General features: G+C 37.2%; 1 protein-coding gene across 1 annotated transcript in view; it reads right to left on the bottom strand.

The window, feature by feature from the left end:
* IQGAP2 (IQ motif containing GTPase activating protein 2) overlaps positions 1–14,162 on the bottom strand; it is a 307,815-nt gene continuing 293,653 nt past the window's right edge. Inside the window, exons 32-36 of the mRNA XM_032277951.1 lie at positions 12,648–12,860; positions 10,120–10,280; positions 7,125–7,262; positions 5,662–5,770; positions 1–945 (exon numbers count right to left, since the gene is read on the bottom strand). Coding sequence (XP_032133842.1) covers positions 832–945; positions 5,662–5,770; positions 7,125–7,262; positions 10,120–10,280; positions 12,648–12,860 — 735 coding nt within the window. The 3' untranslated portion in view covers positions 1–831. The remainder of the gene's footprint in view (positions 946–5,661; positions 5,771–7,124; positions 7,263–10,119; positions 10,281–12,647; positions 12,861–14,162) is intronic.

Here is a 14,162-nt window from a genome sequence, read left to right on the forward strand (position 1 = left end):
TTAATGTAATTAAGTAACATTTATTTTACATAAAACAATTTCAAGAGAATACATTTAAAAACCATCTAGATACTGATTTTTTAGCATTACAAAAAATTGAGAGGCACAATTGAAGTATTCAAATAAATTGTGAGGGGTGGAGGCGGGGACTATGCTCACTATCCATGTTGTTCCTTAGTCACTTAAAGGCTCCGCGTGCAAGAGTCTTTACATGAGGCAGTAGTGCACTTTTATTTAGTAGGAATAAATCACATAAAATATATACTTTTATACAGAAAGTGTTATTGTGTTGTCATTTTCAATTACTTATAAAAACTTCATTTTGAATTGCACAAAAGTTCTCCTTAAAATTGATAACTCCCAGAAGACAGGGTTTAGAACTATCTGTCTAAATAATGCATTACAAATAATTAAGTTTCCATTTATCCACAGATTAAAAAAAAATCTATGAAGAGTTACATTACTCAAGTGGGACATTTAAAATTGTTTTATAGGAAAATAGGTTTACATGTTTGTCCCTAGTCAGCTAAATCCCCACCACCACCCAGCCAACTTTAAAACAGATCACAGGATGTCCAAAGTTTTAAATCAGTGTACCTATACCACAGTACAGTGTGGATGTGTTTACATTAATTCATTTTATGTATGAATCTATTATAGTATCAAATTATCAAAAAGGCACATGGGTACATTCTTCAGAACAGTTTTGACCATTTTAAAAAATCACACATTTATAAGTAGTGATTTCAATCATGTTTAAAAACAAAAATATTAAACAAATTCATTTCCTAATCCAGATGATATAGAATCCATGACATTTCTGCAGGCACTTCACTTTCCGTAGAATTTCTTGTTCAGCAGGTATATGAGAAGGTTTACATTCACTTTAACCTTATCAAACATTTTCATTACAGCTACTCCTTCATACTGCATCTGAAGTAAATCCTGAAATTGTAAAAGGCATCATTAAATCTTAGCTTTGGCATTTTGTGCATTTAAAAAATATATTAGAAGAATTTGTTGACAAAAGGCAGATTCAATTGACCTGATCACCTAGATGGGGTCTAACTATGTTGCCCAGGTTGGCCCCAAACTCCTGGCTTAATCGATCTTTCCACCTCAGCATTCTGAGTAGCCAGGACTACAGGAGCATGCCATGGCACCATGCCATACATGGGGGTTCTAAAACATTAGTGTACATCAGAATCATCTGGTTTAAAACACAGGCTAGTTAAAATAAAGGTTGCTTGGGCTCCTTCCCCAGGAATTTCTGATTTTGTAGCTCTCTGGTGGGACCCATTAGTTTGCATTTTAATAAATTCCCAAGTGATTGTGACTTTGATGAAAGAAAATAGTTTTTTTAGAATTGATAAGGGCCGTATGAAAGAAAATGATGATCATTAAGTTAATGTCAGATATATAATTATAACTTCAATTTTTAATTGAAAATTTCAAAACACAAAGTTCTGGCTAGATGCATATTCTTTTTTTTTTTTTTTTTTGAGACTGAGTCTTGCTCTGTTACCCAGGATAGAATGCAGTGGCCCAATCTCGGCCCAATCCCGGATTCAAGTGATGCTCCTGCCTCAGCCTCCCAGGTAGTTGGGATTACAGGCGCCCACCACCGAGCCCAGCTAATCTTTGTATTTTTAGTAGAGACAGATTTTCACAATTTTGGCTAGGCTGGTCTAAAACTCCTGATCTTGTGATCTACCTGCCTCGGCCTCCCAAAGTGCTGGGATTACAGCGTGAGCCCCTGCACCCGGCCTAGATGCATATTCTTTAGAAAGCAGTGTTTTCTGGCTGCATGGGGTGGCTCATTCCTGTAATCCCAGGAGTTTGAGAGGCTGAGGTGGGCAGATCACTATGAGGTCAGGAGAGTGAGACCAGCCTGGCCAACATGGCGAAACCCTATCTCTACTAAAAACACAAAAATTAGCTGGGTGTGGTGGTACACACTATAATCCTAGCTGCTCAGGAGGCTTGCTGGAACCTGGGAGGTGGAGGTTGCAGTGAGCTGAGATTGAGTCACTGCACTCTAGCCTCAGCAATTGAGAAAGACTCTGTCTGGGAAAAAAAAAAAAAATCCAAAAAAATAAACATAAAAAGCAGTGTTTTCTAAAGTGAAGTGAGCAAGAAAATTCCCTGGAGAGGCAAAAAGAATATTAGAACTCCTATTTCTATTTATTTTTTTCTCATTGTTTGGACATTTAATTTTTGTATATATTTTATAAAGCACATTTTAGAGTACAACAGCAGAAGCATGTATACTTTACAAATAAGTATGTATATAGGGAGAAAAGTGCTCATACTATTTCCTGATGACGTTGTGTGACCAAAGTTTGGGGACCATTGTTCTAAGCAGTGGTCTGTACTTCTTGATCTAGACTACTTCTGTTTCTGTACCAAGAACACGCCCTCATTCTTAACCTGGACTATCATTCTGTTTTTCACTGCCAGCTTATAAACAGAGGAAATCAACTCTCTTTTAGAAATAAGTAACTGGGTCACACTGCCATATACACGAAACTAGGCTGTAACATTTCATAGTAATACAAGCATAGGAAGCCTTTCCTAATGGAAGATATCATTCTTGAACTGTCCTGGCACATTTTTTTGTTTCTCGCAAGTTAACGATAGAAGTTGGAGTCACCTTTGAGAGAACTTTGACTCTTGACAGCTTCCTCCTCCAATTTCTCAATTACCTCTAACTCCACTCAAGTAAATCCCTACATTATTCAGATATGCTTCTAGAACTAAAATTCTATAGGGAATTGAAGTCCTTTCATCAATAATGCTTTTAGCTATTTAGAGTGTAGAGGAGATTCACTTTCCTCTGGGAAATGCAACATCTGTTAAAGAAAGTCTCTTGGAAAAGAATTAAACCAATAAAGTTAGACTGAAAAGGAATGGCATATGTAGGGGAAGTAGCTGGATCCCCAAAGGAGGGAGCAGAGAAAACATGGCTGCACTCATAATTTGAAAAGCAGACCTTAGTTTCAGCTCTGCCATTTGCTATCTTAAGACCTTGCAACATGACATAACTTCTCTGAAGTTCTGTTTCTTTGCGTGTAAATTGGGGATAATACTGCCAATTTCACAGGGGTGCTACTGGGAATGAGACGTGAGATTACGGAATATGCAAACCCTTTGTAAGCTACCCTTGTCTTGCAGGATCTACTGGAATCCTTTGAGACAGGCAGTGACTAGAGTGATGAAGAACTTGGATCCCAGCTGCCTCTTCCATAATCAGCTCTCTTGAACATCAGTTCTTCTTCTAGGAGAGGAAGAAGGCCCACCCTGCAGCACCTGATAAATACCTAACATTATTTTTATAAGCAGAACATGTATCACATAAGTCATACCTTCCTGTTACATATAAGACCTATAGTTACAGGATGTAATTCTATCCTACAGCTTTGTTTAGGAACTGAAGGGAGAATGGGCGGAAGACAACCAAGAGACATAGAGCTGTAATGTTAGAAGGGACTTTCCTTAGTCCTTTCAAACTTTAGTCCTGTTCCCGGTCCTTTACTCACAGTAAAGACTTGGCTGTCACATTTCTCCTTGGCAATTTACACATTCATGCAGTTGACTGAAAGCTGCCTATCTAAATAGAAGTCTGCCTTTACATCTGACAGCTATCAAATGCAGGGCTGGCTCCGTGGGTGTGCAATCTGTGCAGCTGCACAGGGTCCCACTCCTCCTGTGGTTTTATTCTCTTCTGTCATCATCCTAAAATCCCTAATAATTTTAAAAACAGGGTGCTACATTTTTATTTTGCTCTGAGCCCTGCTAATGATGTAGCCAGTTCCGATTATGTACTGCTGACTTGAACAATCCAAGGCATATTAGTCACCTGCATACAGCTAAGGATTAACATTTCACAATCCATTATGTGTATAAATGAATGGTGTGAACAGCTAATCTTATTGTATATAAAATCCTTAGCAGAGGAACAAGTGAAGCTTGGTTTTTGTCCCAGTATGAAGTCTTATGGAATTCCTGCTTTCTCTCTAAACACAATATAGGGTGTCTCCTGGTCATCTGTGACTCATCGGTCCAGTTGATATTCACTGGCCCTGTATCATTTCCTTCTTGGCAATACATAATATGTCTTTTACTATTTCTACAGAGGAATCACTAACTAGAGGGTATCACCACAAGCACTTTCTTTTCTCTTCCTGTATTTGTCTGTTACACAAGGTAACTGAAGACCCTAATTAGCTAAATTGTTAAATGGATACATTTAGCGACATTTAAAGTAAGTTAGAAAACAATACTGTTTACTTAATTATGCTTTCCATAATTACATAACAGCTTTCATCTTATCTTGAAATTCTAATTTACTCCATTCTCAATGTTCTTATCAAATCAATTCAGCTCCATTTTTCTTTTTAAAATTACAAGGGCTGCCAGAAAAGAAGGGCTCTGGCATATGCTCCCATGATGGGGAGGTAATTCCAGTACATGGAGCCATGGGCTGAGCAGACAGTGAGGCCAGAATTCACATCACTTTCAGGCTCTTAGTGAGATGATTCATGTAAACATAGGCAAAATACCTGGAAACCATTTTATAAGTAGGTCGAGGCCCAGGTAAATAGATGTTATTTCCATTTAAAAAGTGTTACATCAAGAAAGAAAAATTCAATTACTTCTTTAAATTGATTTTGTGCTAAAGATTAAGAAGTTAGGGGTAGATGAACATTTGTTTGCACTGCCCTCCTTTTTTTTTCTTTTTTCACAGAAACTGGATTTCTCAGTTTTCATTTATGTGTACTTGGCTTAAATGTGGCTCTTATGAGAAAATAATGATAATTCATATTGCAAACATAATTTTTCTATTATTTATAGATACCTGTTTTGCATAATGCCTTTCATTCCTGCGATTCCAAACATTTAACAAATAGATTTAATAAACTGATATAAAAACTATTCTAGGGGCCAGGTGTGGTGGCTAATACCTCTAATCCCAGCACTTTTGGAGGCTGAGGAAGGCAGATCACTTGAGCCCAGGAATCTAAGACCATCCTGGGCAACACGGTAAAACCGTGTCTCTACAAAAAATACAAAAATTAGCCAGATGTGGTGGTGCATGCCTGTAGTCCCAGCTACTTGAGAGACTGAAGCACAAGGATCGCTTGAGCCCAGGAGGTTGAGGCTGCTACAGTGAACCATGACTGTGCCACCGCATTCCAGCCTGGGCGGTAGAGTTGTCTCAATGCCCCACCCCCACACCCTTCCCCCACAGAAAAAGAAAACCCATTCTAGGAAAGAGGGAGAAATGAGATCATGAAAGCTGCAGTCTTCAGCATACATAGTCTTAGAAAGAAACACAAGTTTCCAATAAAAGGAAAATTTATAGCATGTATTGAATAGCTCTGAATACTTACACTCTTTTGTCTAAGCCTTAAACAGGAAACATGGCTTAGAGAAACTGACTACTATGGTTTGCCAGCTAGAAGCACGTTAATTTGCAATCATTTGAAAAGTCACAGCTTTTAAACATCATCAACACTTAACAAATATTGGCAAATAAGGCTGGCACTGGTCTTCTGTTAAACTTTATTGTTGTTATGAAGAGGGTGAGCCAGGATAGCAATGTATGATCCACATATAAAATTTAGCATCAATGTGGATAAAGAAATCCCAGCAGCTTACCTGAATATTGAGTTGCACCTTTTCCATCTCAACACCAAGGAATTTTGATCTTACATCGAAAATGCCTACATCTTCAGTAGCGATAATATCAAATGTAACATTCTTAAACCTGTGAAGAAAGGAACATTCATATATGTGAAATTACAAACACAGATGTGCTTAACGCTGCAACAAAGTAATGGAATCCCAAATAATCATTTTTAGTGAATGGCTTGTTAAGAAAATCCTAAGGAAGGATTGTTTAAATCCTTGTTTAAAATCCTAAGGAAGTCACCAAAAACCTCACGTCATCTTTCCGCCAATTCTGCTCTCCAAGCACTAGGTTTGATGGCTGTTGTTGAGATCTGTAGCTCACAAAGTACTGACATAGGTGCTTTATGACAAAAGAAATAGAAGATATGGTCCTTCTCTTAAGGAGCATAAGATAGTTGAAAATATGTGAGTCACAGAACATGAATGTTACTGATCTATAGCCAAATGAGTATTTCAAATGGTAACTTTTATAGAAACTTCAGGCTGGGCATGGTGGCTCATGCCTATAATCCCAGCACTTTGGGAGGCTGAGGCAGGTGGATCACTTGAGGTCAGGAGTTCGAGACCAGCTTGGCCACATGGTGAAACCCCGATCCTACTAAAAATACAAAAATCAGCCAGGCATGGTGGCAGGTGCCATGTAATCCCAGCTACTCGGAAGGCTGAGGCAGGAGGTTGCTTGAACCCGGGAGGCAAAGGTTACAGTGAGCTGAGGTCATACCAACTGCACTCCAGCCTAGGCGACAGAGCGAGACTCCACCTCAAATTAAAAAAAAAAGGAACTTCAAAAGAGGAAGAAGCACTTTCTTCTGAATTGGTGTTGTCAAGAGGTTTCATGGGATAAACAGAAGCCAGGCTTCAAAGGAAGGCAAGAGTTAAAGAAGAGGCAATGCCAGTGAGTCTGGCTTCCCTTGAGATTTCAGGACAAGGGAGTGAGGGAGCACTGGGCTTATGATCCCTTTAAAATGAGGCAGCACAAGGTGCCTGATGTGGGGCCGTGAAGGTGGTTTGTTTTCTCCACCACATTGAATATGCACACTCACAGCATGCTTTGGAAATGGCTCTGACCCAGGGGTTGGCACAGTCTATTTTAAATTGGAGAGGTGCTGTTTTGTGATGGTAGATAATTCGTCCATCAAGACCAAAGGACAGTCTTTTATTCTCATTGCTATGACTCAGTTCTGGAGGTTCACAGATCCAAACACACTGGACAAGCCACGGGAAAGACAACCACTGATCAACACTACATATGATTGACAGCACCAGATGCTGAGGCCAAGGGAAGAGGAGCCATGAGAATTTGTGTATTCTTCCCTTGTCACCCATCAGTAATCAGGGTTAAGCCTTGCTCGACCAAATGGAGCTCTCTCCAAGGGCACAAGAAATCAAATGGGCGTGTGTGTTCTGTGCAGATTCCAGGTCACACTTACTGGTTTGTTTGAAGATCATCTATCCCTAGCAGGACACCCTTCTCATGCAGTTTTGCTGCAGTGTACTTCACTGGCTTTGCTCTCTTCGCCCCTTTGGGTTCTCCTTTTCCATCTAGTTTAATTGATCTCTGAGCATTTCTGACAAAATAAGAAAAGACCAGTTGTTAGGATGGCAAATGCAGATGCCTCTGGAAGTGCAATTGCTATACCCAGAGTGACACTGCTGTTCATACCTGGGCCTCAGAGCACTGACTGTACACCTTTTTATTTTGTGATATTAGGTAATTTTGTCCATAGAGTAAAACTTCACTACTAAACCGTTTGAGGGGAAAGGGATTTCCCAAGTGACTGAAGTTTGCATTACAGACTAACATTTTTAATAAAACTTACACTCTATTTTCTCAGGCATATTGAACTAAGTGGCTATCTTTAGTCATCTCAGAAGTAGCTTTAGTGCAATAACATGAACTGTGTATTCCTACATAAAGATATTACTAGGACTGTTTTAATCTATTTAACAAACACTATGTGGCCAGCATTGTTCTAAGTGCCTTATAAATATTACCTCACATTTCCATAGTGCTTTGAAATTAATAAATGCTTTAACTATATACTAGATCATGTAGCTCTCATAACCATACTTGTGAGTCTGGTACTGTTTGTTTTTCAGGGGGGAGAGATTTTTTTCGAAACGGAGTCTTGCTCTGTTGCCCAGTCTCGAGTGCAGTGGCGTGATCCTGGCTGCAACCTCTGCCTCCCAGATTCAAGTGATTCTCCTGCCTCAACCTCTAGCTGGGATTACAGGCACATACCACCACACCTGGCTAATTTTTGTATTTTTAGTAGAGAAGGAGTTTCACCATGTCAGCCAATCTGGCAAGGCTGGTACTCTTAATTCCACCTTAAAGATGAGAAAACTGAGGCTCAAAGTTCACTGAACTGGGCTGAAGCTTACACAATATAAGAGAGAATGAGAGCCCAAATCCAAATCGTCCGACTGTGGATCTTGTGTGCAATGCCTTAAAGTAAATCCTAACAACCTCATTTCTACTGAAGATAAGCTTGACCAACTTCTTCCTTGCAGAAGGAAGAATAGATACACCATATAAATATATAAATTATATACAAATATATATTAAATTGATATATAAATTATGTAAAATATATAAATTATATATAAATTTATATAAAATATATACACTATATAAATATATATTTATAAATAAATAAATAAAATAAAATAAATAAATAAATATAAAATATATATAAATATATATATAAAATATATATATAAATATATATAAAATATATATATATAAATATATATATAAAATAAATATATAAATATATAGTGTATATATTTTTCATTCCTTCCTATTTATATGTATTTAGTGTATGGTATATGTACATTACATACTATATAATGTATATATTTAACATATTGTATAATTGTAAATGTATATGCACATTTTATAGTGTGTGTATATATACTTAGTCTACTCTGTGTGTGTGTGTGTGTGTGTGTATATATATATACATATATATGTATATATGTGTGTGTGTGTGTGTGTGTATAGAGAGAGACAGGCCCGAAGCAATTAAATGTGGTTACATCGCTTTATCAAATCTTTTGTGATTTCAGCAATCCAACTGAGTGTTTAGTCCAAGATGTGAAACCAGTTTGTCAAAGAGATGTCTGCACTCCAATGTTCGTTGCAGCACTACTCACACAATAGCAAAGTTATGAAGTTAACCCAATAATCTACTAACAGATGAATGGGTAAAGAAAATCTCATACACACACACACGCACTCACACACACACACACACACACACACACACACACACACAGAGGAATACTATTCAGCCTTACAAGAAAGAAATTCTGTCATTTGGGGCAATGTGGATAGAATTGGAGGACATTATACTAAGTGAAATAGGCCAGGCACAGAAAGGCAAATACCACGTGTTCTCACTTATTTGTAGAATCTAAAAAAGTTGAACTTATAGAAGCAGAATAGAATGGTGGTTACAGAGGCTGGAGGGTGGGGGAAATCGGGTGAGGATGGTCAAAGGACACGAAATCTTAGGAGGAATCCGTTTTTTTTTTTTTTTAATCTATTGCACAGTGTGGTGAATATAGCTAATAATAGTGTATTGTACATTTGAAAACTCCTAGGAGTAAATTTCAGGTGTTCTCATCACAAAAACTAAGTAGTTGAGGTGATAAATATGTTAATTAATTATTCCACATTGTAATAATAAATGATAACATCACCTTGTACCTCATGAATATATAAATTTATAGTCAATTTGCAATACAATTTAAAAGATCTATGATTAATGCAACAGATTTTTCCATACAGCACCATTTCCTCCTGCCAATTTGATAAGGATTATATAAAAATATTGTTGCATATTTAAATAAGTAATCAAAATTTATTCTAGTAGTAAGAATAATTACTAAGCAAAGGATATTCATTAAAAATGTTTATACTGCATATAAAAATCTATAATACTTATGTTAATGGATAATAGCTGCCAAATTTTGACAGTTGTGTCAATAATAATTTTTTTAAACCATTAAACAATTTAAAATCATTCAGCTGCTCTGTGCAATTAGTAAATATCTGGCATTATCAATTATATAAAATACATTCCAAAAAAAGATTTTAAAAATAATACCGTTTTTAAAAATCTTTGACTTAAAAAGACAAAAGAAATAATGAAAAGTGCTTCCCCAACTACTAATGCTATTTGCTTAATATACAACAGGTAAGCCACTTTAATTCTAGTGCTGGTGGGGAACTGAAAATCTTCCGTTTACTCCCGACTTCTTAGTTCGAAATGACAAATAATAAAACTGAGACTAGTTTTTGGTTATAAGACAGCAAAAAATTTTCTTCCAAACCCAACCCAATAGACTAGAAATGTAGAATTGACATCTCATATAAATTATGACATTACAAAGGAACATGACATGATTTTAACTTACTTCCTCTTTAAGTTGTCTAAACAAGTCTTTATGTAGGTGTCATAATAATTGATTTGCTCTTCATAAAATGCTGCCTTCTTGTTCAGTGCATTCAGGGTCTGCTGAAGTTTTGCCAATTCAGCTTTTCGAAGCTTACGATAGATTCTTTGATTTCGAATATCCTAAAACAACAAGTAAGGGCTATCATGTTTAAGCAGAAGTTTGCTTTATGATTTTGCCAGTTTGGGACAAAAAGAATATCAAGTAATAGTAAGTTGCTATTTGTAACTTGACTGGTAGCTTATCTCAGGTACCTTATTTTACTCTCAACACCACAGGGTTCCCATCTTTTTTTTACTTCAGAACTGAAAAGTGTATATATTTCACGTTAAGAGACTTGTTAATGTTAATTTTTCTCTTGGTGGAAAAGCAAAAAAGTTATTTTAAAATAATCACACATTTAGTTTAAGGAAAAATTGTGTGTGTGTGTGTTTTTTTTTTTTTTGAGACAGAGTTTTGCTCTTGTTGCCCTGGCTGGAGTGCAATGGCATGATCTCAGCTCACCACAACATCCACCTCCCGGGTTCAAGCGATTCTCCTGCCTCAGCCCTCCCAAGTAATTGGGATTACAGGCATGTGCCACCATACCCAGCTAATTTTTGTATTTTCAGTAGAAACGGGGTTTCTCCATGTTGGTCAGGCTGGTCTCGAACTCCCGACCTCAGGTGATCTGCCCGCCTTGGCCTCCCAAAGTGCTAGGATTACAGGTGTGAGCCACTGTGCCTGGTAAAAAATTGTGTTTTAAAAGGGGCACAAAGCAGCAGAAATGCAATTTCTTCAGACTGTTTGTTTTTGAGATGGGGTTTCATTCTGTCACCCAGGCTGGAGTACAGTGGCCTGATCTCTTGGCCTGCTTCCAGGCTTAAGTGATTCTCCTGCTTCAGCCTCCTGAGTAGCTGGGGCTGCAGGCCTGTGCCACCATGCCTGGCTAATTTTTGTATTTTTAGTCGAGATGGGGCCTCACCATGTTGGCCAGTCTGGTCTTGAACTCCTGACCTTAAGTGATCCCCCTGCCTTGGCCTCCCAAAGTGCTGGGATTACAGGGATGAGCCATTGTGCCCAGCCTCTTCAGACTATTTTGAATATTCCTCTTTGAATGGTACTTTAAACTAAAAATGTTTACATTTAATTGTTGAATTCATTTTTGAAATGAGAAATGAACAAACTTTTTCATCTGACAAATATTTCTCAAGGTTTGAAAAAAACAACACTGGGCTGTCAAGATGGAGTGAAAAGATTCAACATCGATAACTATTACTTGGATTTAAATAGAATTCCTAGAACATTAAGTTGCATAAGCTGCTTATAGCTTACAAGAACTATGCTAAATTTAAACTTGCAGATAAGTTTTTTTTGATAATTCTAATTGGTAAGTTATTAAAATGTTTGACTTAAGAAAATGGTGCCTGTTTAATATTATTTTGCTTTTGTAGACAAATTAAAAATCATTCCCCTAGGAATTCAAAGAAATACCCACATACACATACACTCCCCCCACAACTTTCCCATGCCTTTAAGTAAAAATTCTTCATTAAATAGAATATTTAGAATAGAATATTCTTTGTTAAATAGAATTCTTCATTAAATATAAATTCTCATATAATCTTCATTAAATAGAATATCATGCCTTCATGATAGCCTTTTTCTTTTTTAAAGCAAAAGCACATATTTCTCTACCCCATATTCCCAAAGAGAAATATTTCTACCCCAAACCTAAAGAAAGACATGCTATTTCCCTTGAGTCACTTGGGCTAGAAGGAATAAGCCTACTGCTAGAATTGAACATAACTTTCTACAGAGTAACAAAGCTGAGTGCATTTCCCTCCCAGAAGGTGAGAAAATTTATTTTTTTTCTGGTCATTTAACTGCCTTTAACCTCTGGATCTGTATTAATTTGCATGTTTGAATAAAAAGAATGAAATAGCCTTCTAACCCAAATATATACTTCCTTATCCTTGACAAACAGATCTCAGCCACTTCCTCTGATGTTTCATTGCCCTAAGTTGAGATCCTTTGCTCAGGAAGTTTCTCAAGTGTAAAAATATGGGATAAGAAAACAGAACCTTTAACAGAGAATCGCTTGAATGGCATTTAGGCTAAACTGCTTAAACCTCAGGGACACAGAATTCCATCTCAATGGCAGGTTCTAAGAGCAACTGAGCTATATGACAGCTAATATCTCAGGAGAAAACTCTTCCAAGAGTTATTTTAAAAACTAGCTTAAAAGTATAGACCAAACTTGTCAAGTACATTTTTGAGTATTTCTGATTTGTTTCAACTCTCTTAATGACTTGAAAGTGTTGTGATTATTTTCTCTTAAAAGTCATCAACTGCTTTGAAACTTTAAAAATCTGTAACATTGAAGACTGCATGAACCACAGCATATGCAACTATGAATCCCTCATGCCACCTCACAGAGTGCCTAGCACTTGACCGATGATTAGCAAATGTCTGCTAACTGAGGAAAAAAGAATATTGTTTCCAGAAACCTTGGCAATCTCATTGAGAATGTCTTGGTATTTATTTTTGGATGACACATGTCCAGTCTGTTCCAATGTCCGAAGATTCCTCTGGATTTTCCTCTTCTTCTGTTCAAGAGGCAGCTGTGCATCTTCAATCATAGACTGGCTATGCTTCATTTCTTCTGGAGTCCTGGAATCTATCCTTGCGCGGGTCACCATGTCCGAGGCATGATCTACCTCCTGAAAAGAGAATATCAAGATGCTGATTTTTCTCTGATCCCCTAAGCTCACATTTCAGAAGCTGCACAATGCAAGTTAATGTCAAAATGAAAGAAGTCCTCCAGCCAAAGTTCCAAGACTAGAACCAGAACATGTTCTTCCTGAGTTTTGAAGTAGGTCTTTGAAAGGAATTACTTCATCTTTCTGATAGCAAGCCTTATTTGGGAAAAATTATAAATAGCTACTTGATTGCCAAGGTGACAAATCACCATAGTAATGGACATATTTTAATGGGTAACTGCTACTTTGTAATTCCCCAGATAAAAGGATTTCAATTCCTGAACAGTCTATCTGAGGAAACTAAACTAGACTATCTATTGAAATGTGGCTATGAGAACCCTGAATGTTCAGAACACCAACTATATTCTCACACATCAGCCATGTCTATGGAGAGTCCTAAACGAAACCAACAGTAAGGCAGTCATAAAGCTTTATTCTTATAAGGGAATCACAAACCAGCAACTCTGAAAAACCTGCAAAGTTTCTTTGAGCCAAAAGGAATAAGAATATTCTAGCACATCATAAGTTCCCAAACAACGAGTAAATGAATGAATGAATAGAATACTATTTGGATAGCTGGTTCAAGGAAACAGTAATAAAAAGAGACTATTGATCTTCCCATTTTATCATACTAGACAATTGACTGACCCAATAGCTGAAGTCAAAGTAAGGAAATGACTATTAGTTAGGCACAGCAATGTTAGACATACATACAGGTCAACACAATGGGCGCAGGAATATTATTACCAGGTTAGCAGTAAATAACAAAAGCAGCATCCAACATTGTTGAGCACTGAATGTGCGCAGATACGAATGTACCCACTTAACATGTTTTAACTTACTTAATCCTGCCTGTGAACTGGGTACTATTACTATTCCCATTTTACAGTTGAGAAAACTGTGGCACAGAAATGTTTCTAAGTGCCCAGAGTTGCACACCCAGCAGGTGCAGAGGTATACTTGATCTCAGAAGTCTGTGTTCTTGGTCACTTATTCATGACACGTTTAAGGAAAAATGAAAAATAGCAGTAAGAGTCTTTTACACTAACCTAGTATAATATTCTACCCACATTGTTTAAAACATATTCACACATTAACAAGCATGTGATTTGAAGTTTTTACATTTTTTATTAAAACATTTTAAAAATTAGACATGGAGGTCTCACTGTGTTGCCCAGGCTGGTGTGGAAATCTTGGGCTCAAGTGATCTATACATCTCAGCCTCCCAAAGTACTGGGATTACAGACGTAAGCCACCTTGCTC

The sequence above is a fragment of the Sapajus apella genome, unplaced genomic scaffold, assembly GCF_009761245.1.
Source record: "Sapajus apella isolate SASKATOON/1434 unplaced genomic scaffold, GSC_monkey_1.0 scaffold1, whole genome shotgun sequence".
In the NCBI taxonomy this organism is placed as follows: domain Eukaryota; kingdom Metazoa; phylum Chordata; class Mammalia; order Primates; family Cebidae; genus Sapajus; species Sapajus apella.